A 13,704-nucleotide genomic window follows, 5' to 3' on the forward strand; every position below is an offset into this window, starting at 1 on the left:
GGGGGAAGATGTGGAAGAGAGGAAAAGGAGGGGAGGAGAAGAGAAGGGCAGGGAGAGGTATTTCCTGAAAAGGTTACGCTGAGCAGAAGGGTTGCAGGTTTAAACCCTACGCAGGGCACTGCACTGAATAGCACAGGGCAGGGCGCTCAATTTGAATCGTGTCAGGGGATACGGTACCCAGCAACAAATACCTTTTTGTGACCCTGTCTTCAGGTCGGTTAGTGGAAGAGTTTCGGCCTGCAGGGAATGGACAGAGAAAGAATGTGAGGTCCTTTCAAGGTCATTTTTATGCAGCTTTTACTTTTCCCATTTTTGCCCTAATCACATACAAGCGTGTATGTTGCTGTAATATCCTGTCCTATGATTGGGGGGGGGGCTCTATGCGCAGCCAGCCACTGCTTTTCACTTGTGCCGTCCGCCAGCTGAGCTGCGCAGTCGCTGCCTTGAAAGACTGCCTGCACAGGCACACAGCACAGCACAGCACAGCAGCCACACAGGCCAAATCTTTAATGCTATCAAACACTAAACATCAGTTGCGTCTCGACTTTGAAGGAATTGGAGAAACCGGGTTCCAGAACTCTCCGTGGCAGACGGGTGCAGGTGTGGGGCGGGTCCTACCTGCTCCTTCTTCAGCTTCTTCTTTGGCACGGGATCCGTGATCTTCTCCGACTCGGAGCGGCTTCTCACCGACCGGCGCTGGGGCTTACGCTCCGCCGGGCCTGGGGGGGGGGGGGGGGTTAGTGAGTCTCACAGGGTCACACTCACACAGTGTCACACACTCACACAGGTGTTTAGAGTGTCACACACTCACACAGGTGTTCAGTGTCACACACCCACACAGGTGTTCACAGTGTCACACACTCACACAGGGTCACACACTCACACAGGTGACCACACAGTACATTCACAGGTTTGTGCATCATTTGCTCCCACCAGATCTGAACTACTGAACTCAGTTACCTAATACATCATTCCTTTCAATACCAGCCCACAACTCACATTCACAAACTGTCACAAGCATTCAGGCATTCAAGCTGCATCACACACTCAGACAGGTGTCAGCTACAGGGTGTGTGCATGTGCGTGTGTTTCTAGAGCAGGTTCTGTAATGAATGTCTGCGTGGGTCCATGGGTGTGAGGTGTATGTGTACAGGTGTGTGTGCGTGTTTGTGTGCATGTGTGTGTGAGTGTTTTTGAGTGTGAGTGTCCGTGTGCGCGTGTGTGCGAGTTTGGTTGTGTAAGTGTGTCTGTGTGCGCATGTGTGTGCACGTTTGTTTGAGTAAGTGTGTGTGTGCTTGTGTGTTGTGTGTGTGCGTGTTTGTTTGTGTTTGTGCGTGTGTTGTGTGTGTGTGTGTGTGTTTGTGCGTGTGTTGTGTGTGTGTGTGCTTGTGTGCTGTGTGTGCGTGTGTTGTGTGTGGTGTTGTTGTGTGTGTGTGTGTGTGTGTGTGTGTGTGGTGTGTGTGGTTGTGTGTGTGTGTGTGTGGGGTGTGTGTGTGTTTGTGGTGTGTGTGTGTGTGTGTGTGTGTGTGGGTGTTGTGGTTGTGTGTGTGTGTGTGTGTGTGTGTGTGTGTGTGTGTGTGTGTGTGTGTGTGTGTGTTGTGTGTGTGTGTGTGTGTGTGTGTGTGTGTGTGTGTGTGTGTGTGTGGTGTGTGGTTGTGTGTGTGGTGTGTGGTGTGTGTGTGTGTGGTGTGTGTGTGTGTGTGCGGCGTGTGTGTGTGGTGTGTGTGGTGTTGTGGTGTGTGTGTGTGTGTGTGTGTTTGTGTGTGTGTGTTGTGTGTGTGTGTGTTGTGTGTGTGTGTGTTGTGTGTGTGTGTGTTGTGTGTGTGTGGTGTGTGTGGTGTGTGTGTTTGTGTGTGTGTGTTGTGTGTTGTGTGTGTGTGTGTGTGGGGTGTGTGTGTGTGGTGTGTGTGTGTTGTGGTGTGTGTGTGTGTGTGTGTGTGTGTTTGTGTGTGTGTGTGTGTGGTTGTTGTTTGTGTGTTGTGCATGCTGGTGTGGTGTGTGTGTGTGTGTGTGTGTGTGTGTTGTTGTGTGCGTGTGTGTGTGCGTGTGTGTGTGTGTGTGTGTGTTGTGTGTTGTGTGGCGTGTGGTTGTGGTGCGGTTGTGGTGTGGTGTGTGTTGTGATGTGTGTGTGTTGTGTGTGTGTGTTGTTTGTGGTGTGTTTGTGTGTGTGTGTGTGTTGTTGTGTGTGTGTGTGTGTGTTGTGGTGTGTGTGTGTGTTGTGTGTGTGTGTGTGTGTGTGTGTGTGGTGTGTGTGTGTGTTGTGTGTGTGTGTGTGTGTGTGTGTGTGTGTGTGTGTGCAGCTCCAGTACCTGACGAGGTCTCGGCCGTCCCGTGCTGTGCCGAGCTCAGGTCACCCCTCCGTCCGGCAGGAGAAGCGACCCTCTCCTGCTCCCTCACACCCCCCTCCACTTTAGCACTGCAGCTCTGCGGGGGGAGCAGAGAGAGCAGCTGTCACTCACCGGCTGCCCCAGGCTTCACTCAGCCCTGCTCAGACGGGACGGACGAAAGCCTGCAGCTCTACCGGCGTCCCTGCCTGAGAGAGCATCCAGCACCGTGCCCAGCCTGGACAGAGCTGCTGCCCCCCACTAAACCTGGCAGGCTGACACCTTGAAGTGTTAAATAAAGACCAATAAAAAACCTTGATACTGATGGTTCAAAGGCGGCTGTCTCAGCCAATGGCAGGCGTACCCTGGGTGAGTGGCGGACCTGGTCGGCCTGCCTCCCCTCCCTCTCGGGGGCCTTTGGTTTGGGCGAGGAGGGGGCCTTCTCCCGGTACAGGGTCCAGTCGCACTTGGTGATCTCCACGTTCAGCCTCTTCATGGTGACTGACAGCGGGAGGAGCTTGCGAGCCGCCGCCGTCTTCCAGGCGGTTTTGATTGGCGGGGACTGGGGGCGGGGCTGGGGCTCCGCGGTCGGGGAGGAGGCGGGGACAGAGGTGCTCTGCTCCTCCCCCTCGTCCTCCTCTTCCTCCTGTTCCTCCTGTTTGGGAGAGGCGGAGCCTGGCTCTTGCTCCCCGCCTCCGGACGTGCTGCACTGTCGTCGTGGCTGCTGTCGCCGCGGCGCCGTGTGTTCGCCCTCCTGGCTGCCCCTGCTCCCGCGGGACCCCCGGGAAGGCCACGCCCTCCGCGCCGGCCTGGCAGCCCGCCCCTTGGAGGGGCCCGATGGGGGCGCGTCCTCCTTGTCCACGTAGATGAAGGTGTAGCTCTCGATGCGCCCCTCCCTGCTCATCAGGTGAGCGTCCTCCGCGTGGCCGACGCCCACCTCCCACTGAGCGCGCTCCCTCTGGGGTATGGGCCTCAGGAGCTGAGAATGAGTGAGGGGGACGTTACAATGCATTACAGACCCCAGTGTTACAATGCATTACAGACCCCAGTGTTACAATGCATTACAGACCCCAGTGTTACAATGCATTACAGACACCAGTGTTACAATGCATTACAGACACCAGTGTTACAATGCATTACAGACCCCAGTGTTACAAGGCATTACAGACACCAGTGTTACAATGCATTACAGACACCAGTGTTACAATGCATTACAGACCCCAGTGTTACAATGCATTACAGACTCCAGCGTTACAATGCATTATAGACCCCAGTGTTACAAGGCATTACAGACCCCAGCGTTACAATGCATTACAGACCCCAGCGTTACAAGGCATTACAGACCCCAGCGTTACAATGCATTACAGACCCCAGCGTTACAAGGCATTACAGACCCCAGCGTTACAATGCATTATAGACCCCAGCGTTACAAGGCATTACAGACCCCAGTGTCACAATGCATTACAGACCCCAGTGTCACAATGCATTACAGACTCCAGTGTTACAAGGCATTACAGACCCCAGTTTTACAATGCATTACAGACCCCAGTGTTACAATGCATTACAGACCCCAGTGTTACAATGCATTACAGACCCCAGTGTTACAAGGCATTACACCACTGCTGGTCCATGTGACACCCTTACACACTGCACTTCACACACATCAGCCACCTGGATATAAACTGAGGTCATTCTTCCCTCTTTTCTCATCCTCCTTCTCTTCACTCTCCCTCCCTTTCTCTCCCCCATCCATCCCTCTGACTGACCTCCCCTTAAGCTCCACAACCACCTGACCCCCATAGATCCATTCCCATGTACACGCACACACACACACATAAACAGGCACACACACATGCATAGACATGCAAACGCACACACACACACAAACAGGCACACACACATGCATAGATATGCAAACGCACACACACACACACACACACACACACACACACACAGGCGCACACACACACAGGGAGCCGGTACCTTGTGTCTCTCCGCAGGGTTGGTGGTCCTGCGCAGCGTCTCGGCCTGCAGCTGGTCAAACTGGTCGCGTCCCTCGTACTCCACCACCCGCTTCTCATGGACCCAGGCGCGCTCCGCCACGCTCCCAAAAAACTGCACGTGGTACTCCCGGTGCCCTGGGGAGGGGGGCGAGCAGGCCCGTGTCAGCCGGGACGTCCCACGTTACAGAGAAAATGGGTACGTCCCATATTTCACCACGTTCTCCAAATCTTAACCTGCCATTGATGAATTACTACGATGCACACGCTCAACAAAGCAGAAAACTGAGAACTATACTGCCGGCCTGGGAATGAGCAAGCAAAGTCTGGTTGCTAAGTGGTCACCATGCAACAGAAGTGTAATTAATTTGATGAATAATCTGGTATATGGGCACGGGAATGTTGGTGCATCTAGCGCTGGACCAATCAGGGGAGGATGATTGGGCCGTGTGATGCGATGGCAGCGGTAGTACCTCGGGTGTTGATCCTGCTGTGGACGTCCAACTGCGGATCACAGGAGACCATGCAGGGCCACCACGGGTACGTCCCCACTTTGGCCCAAACCAGGTCTCCCACCAAGCGGTCCCCACAAAGGCCTGGGCTGGTCACGGCCACCGAAAAGTGCTTCTGAATCTGTCCCCAAAAACAGACATACAATAAACACACACACACAACAAACATATACAAGCATGTGCGCATATTCATATACACATACAACACACACACTCAAATACAACACACACACACACAACAAACATACACAAGCATGTGCGCATATTCATATACACATACAACACACACACTCAAATACAACACACACACACACACAACAAACATACACAAGCATGTGCGCATATTCATATACACATACAACACACACACTCAAATACAACACACACACACACACACAACAAACATACACAAGCGTGTGCACATATACACATACACATACAACACACACACTCAAATACAACACACAGACATACAACAAACATACACAAATGTGTGCACATATACACACACATGCGCGCGCGCCCATACAAAACACAGAAGCACAGAATTATTTTCCTCAGGGGGAGGGAAGGGAACACAGGAAGTCATAGGAGACGTTTCATGCGCTCTGCATTAACTGCAGTAACTGATGTGCAAATTCTCTGGTGCTGCTGAAACAGCAATAGGACCTTAGAAAGGAAAGACGGCCAGATTAAAACGCTCAATGTTCTGTTCATCTTTTCCATTATAGATTTCCTCACTTTGATGCAGTTTCATCCCATTCTGAATTCATACGAGTGAACAAGCTCTGGGCAAGAGGGAGCAGTACAGAGGGAGGAGGAATGGGGAGAGAAGAGAGGAGAGGAGAGAGGAAAGGAGAAGAGAGGGAGAAGGAGATAGGATAAAGGAGATGAAAGAGAGAGTGGGAGAAAGGGAGATATAAGAAAGAGGGGGGGACTCACACTCAGCTCCTCAGGCTCTACTTTGGGGCTCCTGAGGGCCACCTGTTCCTGCCCGGGCCCCTGCTGGTCCCCTGCCCCGTCACCCCCTTGCTCCTGGGGGCCCGAGCCCACCGCGGGCTCGACGGCGCCCCCTTGTGCCCGCAGCAGGCCCTGCTCCCAGCCCCGCTCCAGCTCCAGCTCGCCCCCCCGCCGCGCCTCCTTTTTCCTCTTCTCCTTCTTGCGCTCGTGGCGGCGGCGGGAGGCCTCGCTGGCCTGGAACTCCTGCAGGAGGTCCCCGCAGAGCGAGGACTCGAACAGCTCCCGCCCGTTCCGGTACGTCTTGACGATCTTCAGCTTGATCTCCGGGGAGCTGGTCTTCTTGGGGCCGCCGGGGAGGACGGAGGGCGGGGCCGGGGGCGGGGCCGGCGCCGAGGGGGAGGAGGGCAGGAGCAGGGGCGGGGGAGGGGGCAGGACGGGGGCCGGGAGGTGGGGGGAGGGAGGGAGCTGCTGGGGAGGGAGAGGCAGGGAGCCGTGGAGGTGCGGATGGTGGAAGAGGTGGTGGTGGTGGTGGTGCTGCAGCTGCTGCTGGTGGGAAGGGTGGTGGAGGTGCTGCTGGTGGTGGGGGAGGTGGGGAAGGGGCAGGGCCGGGGAGGGGGGTTTCTCCTGGACGACGGGCGCCCTCAGCACCGTGCCCTCCCCCGGCAGCAGGCACTGGTCGCCGTACCCGCGGATGGCGCCGTAGCCGTTGGCCGAGCCGTTGGGGAACTGGGAGTACACGGAGTACTTGGCCTGGGGCTCGTAGAGGCCGGCGCCCGGCGGGTAGCCGTTGGGCACCCCGGGCAGGTCCTCGGGGGGGTAGGAGAAACCCGACTCCAGGGCGGACTCGTAGGCCGAGGGGCCCCCCTCCCCCCTGCCCGCGTCGTAGCCGCCATCCTGCCGGACGTTGGCCGAGTCAATGAGCTGCGGAGGTTGCTGAATTGTGTTTCCCATGATCCCTTGCATGAAAGAGAAGGAGAAATCCATTGTTCTGCTCCGGCATCCTTTAAGATTCCCTTTCTCTTACAGGGCCTGAGGGGAAGAGGAGTAAAAGAAAGGGAAAAAAAACGAATTTTCAACTGAGTTTCGAAACAAAACTGGAACCACTCCATGTATGGGATGACAGATAAAAGCACATTCCCCTTCAGAAGAGGACAGACTTTTTATTACTTTAGGCTGTACAAGACCCACGAAAAGCAGCAGTATATTGTAGAAGTTACAGAACAATGGCATGTTATTTAAGAGGTTGCAGGTTCAAATCCCACATGAAGCTCTGCCACAGTGCCCTTTAACAAGGTATTTACAGTTACCTGATAACTCAGGAGAATTTCTTCTGTAAAAAAGCAACTAAGCATTTACTGAAAACCAGATTCCACCCCCCAAAATTTTCAAAGATCTTGACACCTTTTTTTTTTTTCCTACCACAAACTACCCATAAAATATAAATATGCAGTCATAAAAAGCCTTTTGTTCCTTTATTTGTTTTATTCCATTGGTTTATTTTTTATTGTATGACCTACAAGAACCGTAAAAGGTTTTGGCTCCATTAATAAGATTTCCTCACATTGGCAAACATTGTTCACAAATGACTAGTGATTGTCCAACCCCCATCACTACCGCCACCCCCTCAAACCAAGAGAAACAAGACTAGGAAACCTAGTATATGGCTGGACCTAGTACACGTGATCCGGCCGACCAATGGTGTAATTTCATCACTCAGTCAGTCACAGACATTGGCGTCTGTTGGGCTGGCCCCACTGTTGGTCAAGCAAAACAAGCAGTTGGCCAGCCAGAATCCTGCAGAGAGGCAGGGAGGATTAGCATCTCTCACAGGAGGGCGGGAGTGGATTAGCATTCTCACAGAGGGGAGGATTAGCATCTCTCACAGAGAGGGGAGGGGAGTGGGATTAGCATCTCTCACAGAGAGGGCAGGGGAGTGGGATTAGCATCTCTCACAGAGAGGGGAGGGGAGTGGGATTAGCATCTCTCACAGAGAGGGCAGGGGAGTGGGATTAGCATCTCTCACAGAGAGGGAGGGGAGTGGGATTAGCATCTCTCACAGAGAGGGGGAGTGGGATTAGCATCTCTCACAGAGAGGGAGGGGAGTGGGATTAGCATCTCTCACAGAGAGGGCAGGGGAGTGGGATTAGCATCTCTCACAGAGAGGAGGGAGTGGGATTAGCATCTCTCACAGAGAGGGGAGGGGGAGTGGGATTAGCATCTCTCACAGAGAGGGCAGGGGGAGTGGGATTAGCATCTCTCACAGAGAGGGGAGGGGGAGTGGGATTAGCATCTCTCACAGAGAGGGCAGGGGGAGTGGGATTAGCATCTCTCACAGAGAGGGCAGGGGGAGTGGGATTACATCTCTCACAGAGAGGGAGGGGGAGTGGGATTAGCATCTCTCACAGAGAGGGCAGGGGGAGTGGGATTAGCATCTCTCACAGAGAGGGCAGGGGGAGTGGGATTACCATCTCTCACAGAGAGGGGAGGGGGAGTGGGATTAGCATCTCTCACAGAGAGGGCAGGGGGAGTGGGATTAGCATCTCTCACAGAGAGGGGAGGGGAGTGGGATTAGCATCTCTCACAGAGGGGCAGGGGAGTGGGATTAGCATCTCTCCACAGAGAGGGCAGGGAGTGGGATTAGCATCTCTCACAGAGAGGGGAGGGGAGTGGATTAGCATCTCTCACAGAGAGGGAGGGGAGTGGGATTAGCATCTCTCACAGAGAGGGCAGGGGGAGTGGGATTAGCATCTCTCACAGAGAGGGGTGGGGGAGTGGGATTAGCATCTCTCACAGAGAGGGGTGGGGGAGTGGGATTAGCATCTCTCACAGAGAGGGGAGGGGGAGTGGGATTAGCATCTCTCACAGAGAGGGGAGGGGAGTGGGATTAGCATCTCTCACAGAGAGGGGAGTGGGATTAGCATCTCTCACAGAGAGGGCAGGGGGAGTGGGATTAGCATCTCTCAGAGAGAGGGGAGGGGGAGTTGGATTACCATCTCTCACAGAGAGGGGAGGGGAGTGGGATTAGCATCTCTCACAGAGAGGGAGGGGAGTGGGATTAGCATCTCTCACAGAGAGGGAGGGGAGTGGGATTAGCATCTCTCACAGAGAGGGAGGGGAGTGGGATTAGCATCTCTCACAGAGAGGGGAGGGGGAGTGGGATTAGCATCTCTCACAGAGAGGGGAGGGGGAGTGGGATTAGCATCTCTTTCAGAGAGGGGTGGGGAGGGTGGATTTAGTATCCCTCACAGAGCACTGATCTGGAATCAGTGCAGCAGAGGGGGCAGGGCGAGTGGGGTTAGCAGCTCTCTGGTATCAGCACTGCAGAGAGGACACGACTGTAGACCACAGTGCGGGACCACACAAAGCAGGAGACCGATTCGCTTCACGCGTCGACAGAGAGAAGAGAAGAAAGCCCTCGTTGCAGCTCTATCCGTGCACCGTGCATCAGAACACGCAATATCCCGCGTAAACGCCGACGACCTTGCAGCGCACGCATCCGCACGGCGTCGTCCACTGCGCCCTGCGAACCGCGCGCCCCGCGGTGCGTCCCTGTGATTTACTGTATTAGCAGCACCGTCGGCTAGCGCGTGCTGAACGACGCTGAACGACGGGTCGTCCGCTGCTCTGAGGGAGACTTCCGAACGCTGGATCCCTGCACCTCTCCCCACCACACGTGGAAGAGGAGCCCGGCCCCACGCGGGCGTTAGCTTAGCCTAAGGAAGATGCTAAACATGTCGATGTGACTTATACATGAGGAGGCGCTGGCTGAGAGGAAACCGCCATTCTGTGACATTAAGGCAGGAGAACAGAGGGGGGAAAAAAGCCTTCATTGATCCCTTATGAAGTGTTTTACGTTTAGCACAGAGCTAATCAGTACGCTAAATCCGTTTTACTGTAGCTATCTGCACGGGCTAAAATTCCAAGCAACGAACACCACAGCACACAAAACATCTAATAAATGCAAACGACGGCTCTTGGGTCTTCTGCTTTTGTACCAAAAACCTCTCACAGATAATACGTCAACCAGAAAATGCAATACCGTAATACCCACACAGCTGTAAGTTTAAAAATGGTAAGGCAGTTCTGAATTTGAAGGTTAAATGAAGGTCTGGAAGACTGAAGAACTGTAATCCTTTAATGGATATAACTGACAGACCCAAACATGCAGCTTCAATAGTGCACACCAGCTAATATAATCTTGAAAGAAAAAAAAACACCTGAATTATATGGGTATTCAAAGTACTTTCATCCTGACAGCCTGCCTGAATGAATAATAATTTAATGAATAAAAAAATCACAGCGAACCATGTTGCTAAGAGACAGGTCCTAACAATTGTTTTATCCCATTCACGGGAAGACAAAATGTCTGTTCTCCTCCGAATCTGTAAATGCCATTGGCTACGGTCCGCTTTCTTCACAAACTAACACATTAATCACATCCCCATAATATACATATCCATCAGGACAGAGGAAATACAAACAAGCGTTTTATTTTTCATTTTCTGCACTTCAGTTTTAACGCAGAAAACACTTCAAACAGAAACTACCACAGAAAACCATCTGATAATATTCATAACCAACAACTGCAAACCATCAAGGACACACAGTGTCATTGTCTTAATTAGAATCAAGTGTCTCCTAATCCCGTCATTCAAAATTCAAATTTAGTTAGGCTCAAAGATCCATTTTATACAAGGTGAAAATGAACTGTTAGAAACATGTTTGGTAAAATGTACACCGCATGTTCACGGCCTGTGAAAAAATATTCACCAAACATCTATGTTTTCAAAATTTTTTTAAAATATTAAAAACAACATTCCACATGTCCTGAAAATCACTTTGTGAGAGACACACTAATCAGACCAAAAAATGAGCAGGTAAAAAAAGCTCTCATTATTTTTGCCATAAAAAACTCCTCCATCTAACTAACGGCAAAACAAACAAAATAATAAAACAATAGCAAATTTAAAATTTTATTTTACATTTGTAAAAAAAATAAATACACCATGTTGCACATGTCACATATAATGAAGCTCTATGAATATATGGCCAAGCTTGCATTTTGAGCCATTAGATCAAGCGCTGCATAACAAATCTAGGAAACATTTCTTGGACGTGGTCCAAAAAATAACTTTGCAGCCTCACTGAAATGCTACTGACCCACTGAATGAAGGAGGAAGCTGCTACCAGCCCGACTGGATACAGTCACTATACCTGTTACTGCAGCTATAGTGGAACGGATGCTCTAAGTGCAACAGGCCACCATTCAGACAGGTCTGCAACCACGCGAGTTCCAACGGCACAGGGTCTCTGGTACGGTCATTATCACTGGCATTGGCGTTAAAAAAAAAAAAAAAAAGCATCTGCGTTTATAAATAAAACCAACACACAACAATGCTTCAGGACCACTTGATTTGTTCAGGTACAGTGACAGGTATTAGCCATATGAAGTTTCTTTATGTTCACAACATGCACAAAGATTGTGTTTAAGTGAAAACACAAAGGAAATAAGAAAATGCTAGAAAAAACTACTGACACACAATTAACTGGTAACTGAAGTGCCTTGGTACTGTTTTATTTGGCTTGCTTTGCCTTTCATGGCATTCAAATTCACATTTAGTGTAGGCCAACATTTTGAATGACTACTGCATATTTCGTTCAGATAAGAATTATACAAAGTTCCTTTGGAAAGAAAAAAAAAAAAAAAAGGACTGCCTGTAGAATATTCCATTTCCGGATTGAAGATTTAGAATAGGTACATACATTTATTAGCGGCGGTAATTATGACAGCGTTGAATATGCTATTGCAGGACTAGTGTCCAATATATTAATTGGGCCACAAGAAATGAAAAGCACGAGCCTTGCTTTTAAATAAATCGCAAAGTTCCACTTCACTTTCAAACGGAGAGTACAGGAATGCGCGCTCTTCAGTTTATGGGGTAAACAAACCAAGTACAGGCACTAACAAAAAGGGAAGCCAAATAACACAATGCGTCGGGAAAATATCAACACAACATTGCACCCATTTTATTCAAGTTCAAAAAAGGACCCAAATAGCGCAGTGTGTCATAAATCTACCAAGATAGATATCTTAAAATATAACTGATCACCTCATGGTGCAATTGTACTAAAACGAACAAAAGTGATTACAGCCTGGAATATGTCAAATTTAGTTAACTGTAAGCTCATTACATATCTACAGTTACACATTGTAGAATTCCACTTCTGTGAGGGAATACGCAACTTAAGGACAATGCAATCTTAAGTACATATTTACAAGGCCGAAATAACTGGCATGAAGCAAAACACAAAGCTATACTTTACGCTCCTGTCAAGTTTGACGTGCGTTTAAACATCTATCAGCTGGTTAGCTTGGCTAGATACCTAGCTAAACAGATAGCTAACTAGCTAATGGAGCTAACTGGCTAGCCTTGTTCGGACTGAGTATTCGCACTGGGATGGCGTCCATTCTGTACACAAACAGATACAATGTTTCCGTACTCAACGTAGCAACGTTCAAATACAGTTGCCATTTTCATCTAGGCAAGGAAATGCGAAAAATGCGGACGGCTACAGTAGTATAAAGCAAAAGCGGCGAGCTACCAATATGGCTGCCATTGCCCCTTTAAATCGAATTGGCCAGATTACACCTCCATCACTCGTTACACTAAAGAAGAGGAAAAATAAACAATACCGCTTAAAATTGGCATCCTAGATTGCAGCGGAGCAATTTAACAATAATGTCAACTAGCAACCAAAGAGACACGATAAGTAAAGATAGAATAAAAAGAATGCCAGTACCTTCAGCGTGTTCCATTCTAAACAAATACACCCAAATCTGAGCTTCCTGGTGCAATATATTAACAGACACAACAAAAGCTTGGAGAATTTCTTTAGTACAGGCCTCTTCGCTTGGTAACAATGTGCTGATAAAATAAGGGACAATATGCAGTCAGTTTCCAGTTCCCATGCCTGGTTTGGTGGCCGGATATTTGAGAGAGGGCCTCGTATTTTGCGGAATGTTGGAGCGTACTTTGGATAAATCTGGGTGCTATGTATTACAGCACAGCTGTCTCCCTCTCTCCCTCTAGCTGTAACAAAAGCTCCCTGCTTCAGGCCCTGTCTTCCCTACTCAGCGCCAAAAGAACATGCTCCCGATTGGACGGAATTGCATTAAAACAAAGAGCATACCGGGATGTGTAGTTTTATTATTATTATTTTATTATTGTCAATCATGAAAAACATTATCAATGAGGCTACATCCATTCAGATATCAGCCAGAGTCATCAAAATGCAATAGAATGCAAATACAAAAGTAACAAAAAGATTCTGACAAGAAATGTTTCTTTTGAGAGCTGCTAACTTCTTCAGGCTATATTTGATTGAATTTAAAATAAAATGAAGTGACCAACTGTAATTTGCTTAGTCAAACTATGTGAAGCGATTTTATTAACAATCAAGTAATTAAATCTCTGCAAAAAACAATCTATCTTGACGTTCACCAATTAAATACATTACCCTGTAATACTATCTGTGTTCTCAACAAAACACAATCTGTCAGATGCAAAGATGCAAACTGATGCACGACTAATGGAAAGGTATTTTTACAGCAAAAACATTTTTGTTCCACATTGGCTCTAGCACATTGGATTTGAAATAAAACAATGAGTGTGAGGTGACAGTGCAGACTGACAGCTTTAGATTTTAGTTAAGATGTGATCCCGATGCATTTGTATTCCACGAATAGGCTTCCACGCTCTGTGAGCAGACCTTATGGAGTTTGAAATAACCTTATAAATGTGCCTATACAATTCTTTGAGAATCATAAAATGGACGATGTGGATTTGCCCATTTTATCTGGTCTGAAAACACTACTTGATTTTAAAATGAGACATGGGCTTGGCCTGC

General features: G+C 49.5%; 1 protein-coding gene across 4 annotated transcripts in view; it reads right to left on the minus strand.

Moving 5' to 3' along the window:
* nsd3 (nuclear receptor binding SET domain protein 3) overlaps positions 1-12,952 on the minus strand; it is a 36,516-nt gene extending 23,564 nt beyond the window's left edge. For all 4 annotated transcript variants that reach the window (XM_064307162.1, XM_064307163.1, XM_064307160.1 and 1 more), the window contains exons 1-8: positions 12,598-12,952; positions 5,779-6,825; positions 4,798-4,957; positions 4,308-4,462; positions 2,689-3,303; positions 2,310-2,424; positions 619-719; positions 192-237 (exon numbers count right to left, since the gene is read on the minus strand). In XM_064307162.1, coding sequence (XP_064163232.1) covers positions 192-237; positions 619-719; positions 2,310-2,424; positions 2,689-3,303; positions 4,308-4,462; positions 4,798-4,957; positions 5,779-6,780 — 2,194 coding nt within the window. In that variant the 5' untranslated portion in view covers positions 6,781-6,825; positions 12,598-12,952. The remainder of the gene's footprint in view (positions 1-191; positions 238-618; positions 720-2,309; positions 2,425-2,688; positions 3,304-4,307; positions 4,463-4,797; positions 4,958-5,778; positions 6,826-12,597) is intronic.
* Between the last annotated feature and the right edge of the window lie 752 nt (positions 12,953-13,704).

Source organism: Anguilla rostrata, chromosome 14 (assembly GCF_018555375.3).
Source record: "Anguilla rostrata isolate EN2019 chromosome 14, ASM1855537v3, whole genome shotgun sequence".
In the NCBI taxonomy this organism is placed as follows: domain Eukaryota; kingdom Metazoa; phylum Chordata; class Actinopteri; order Anguilliformes; family Anguillidae; genus Anguilla; species Anguilla rostrata.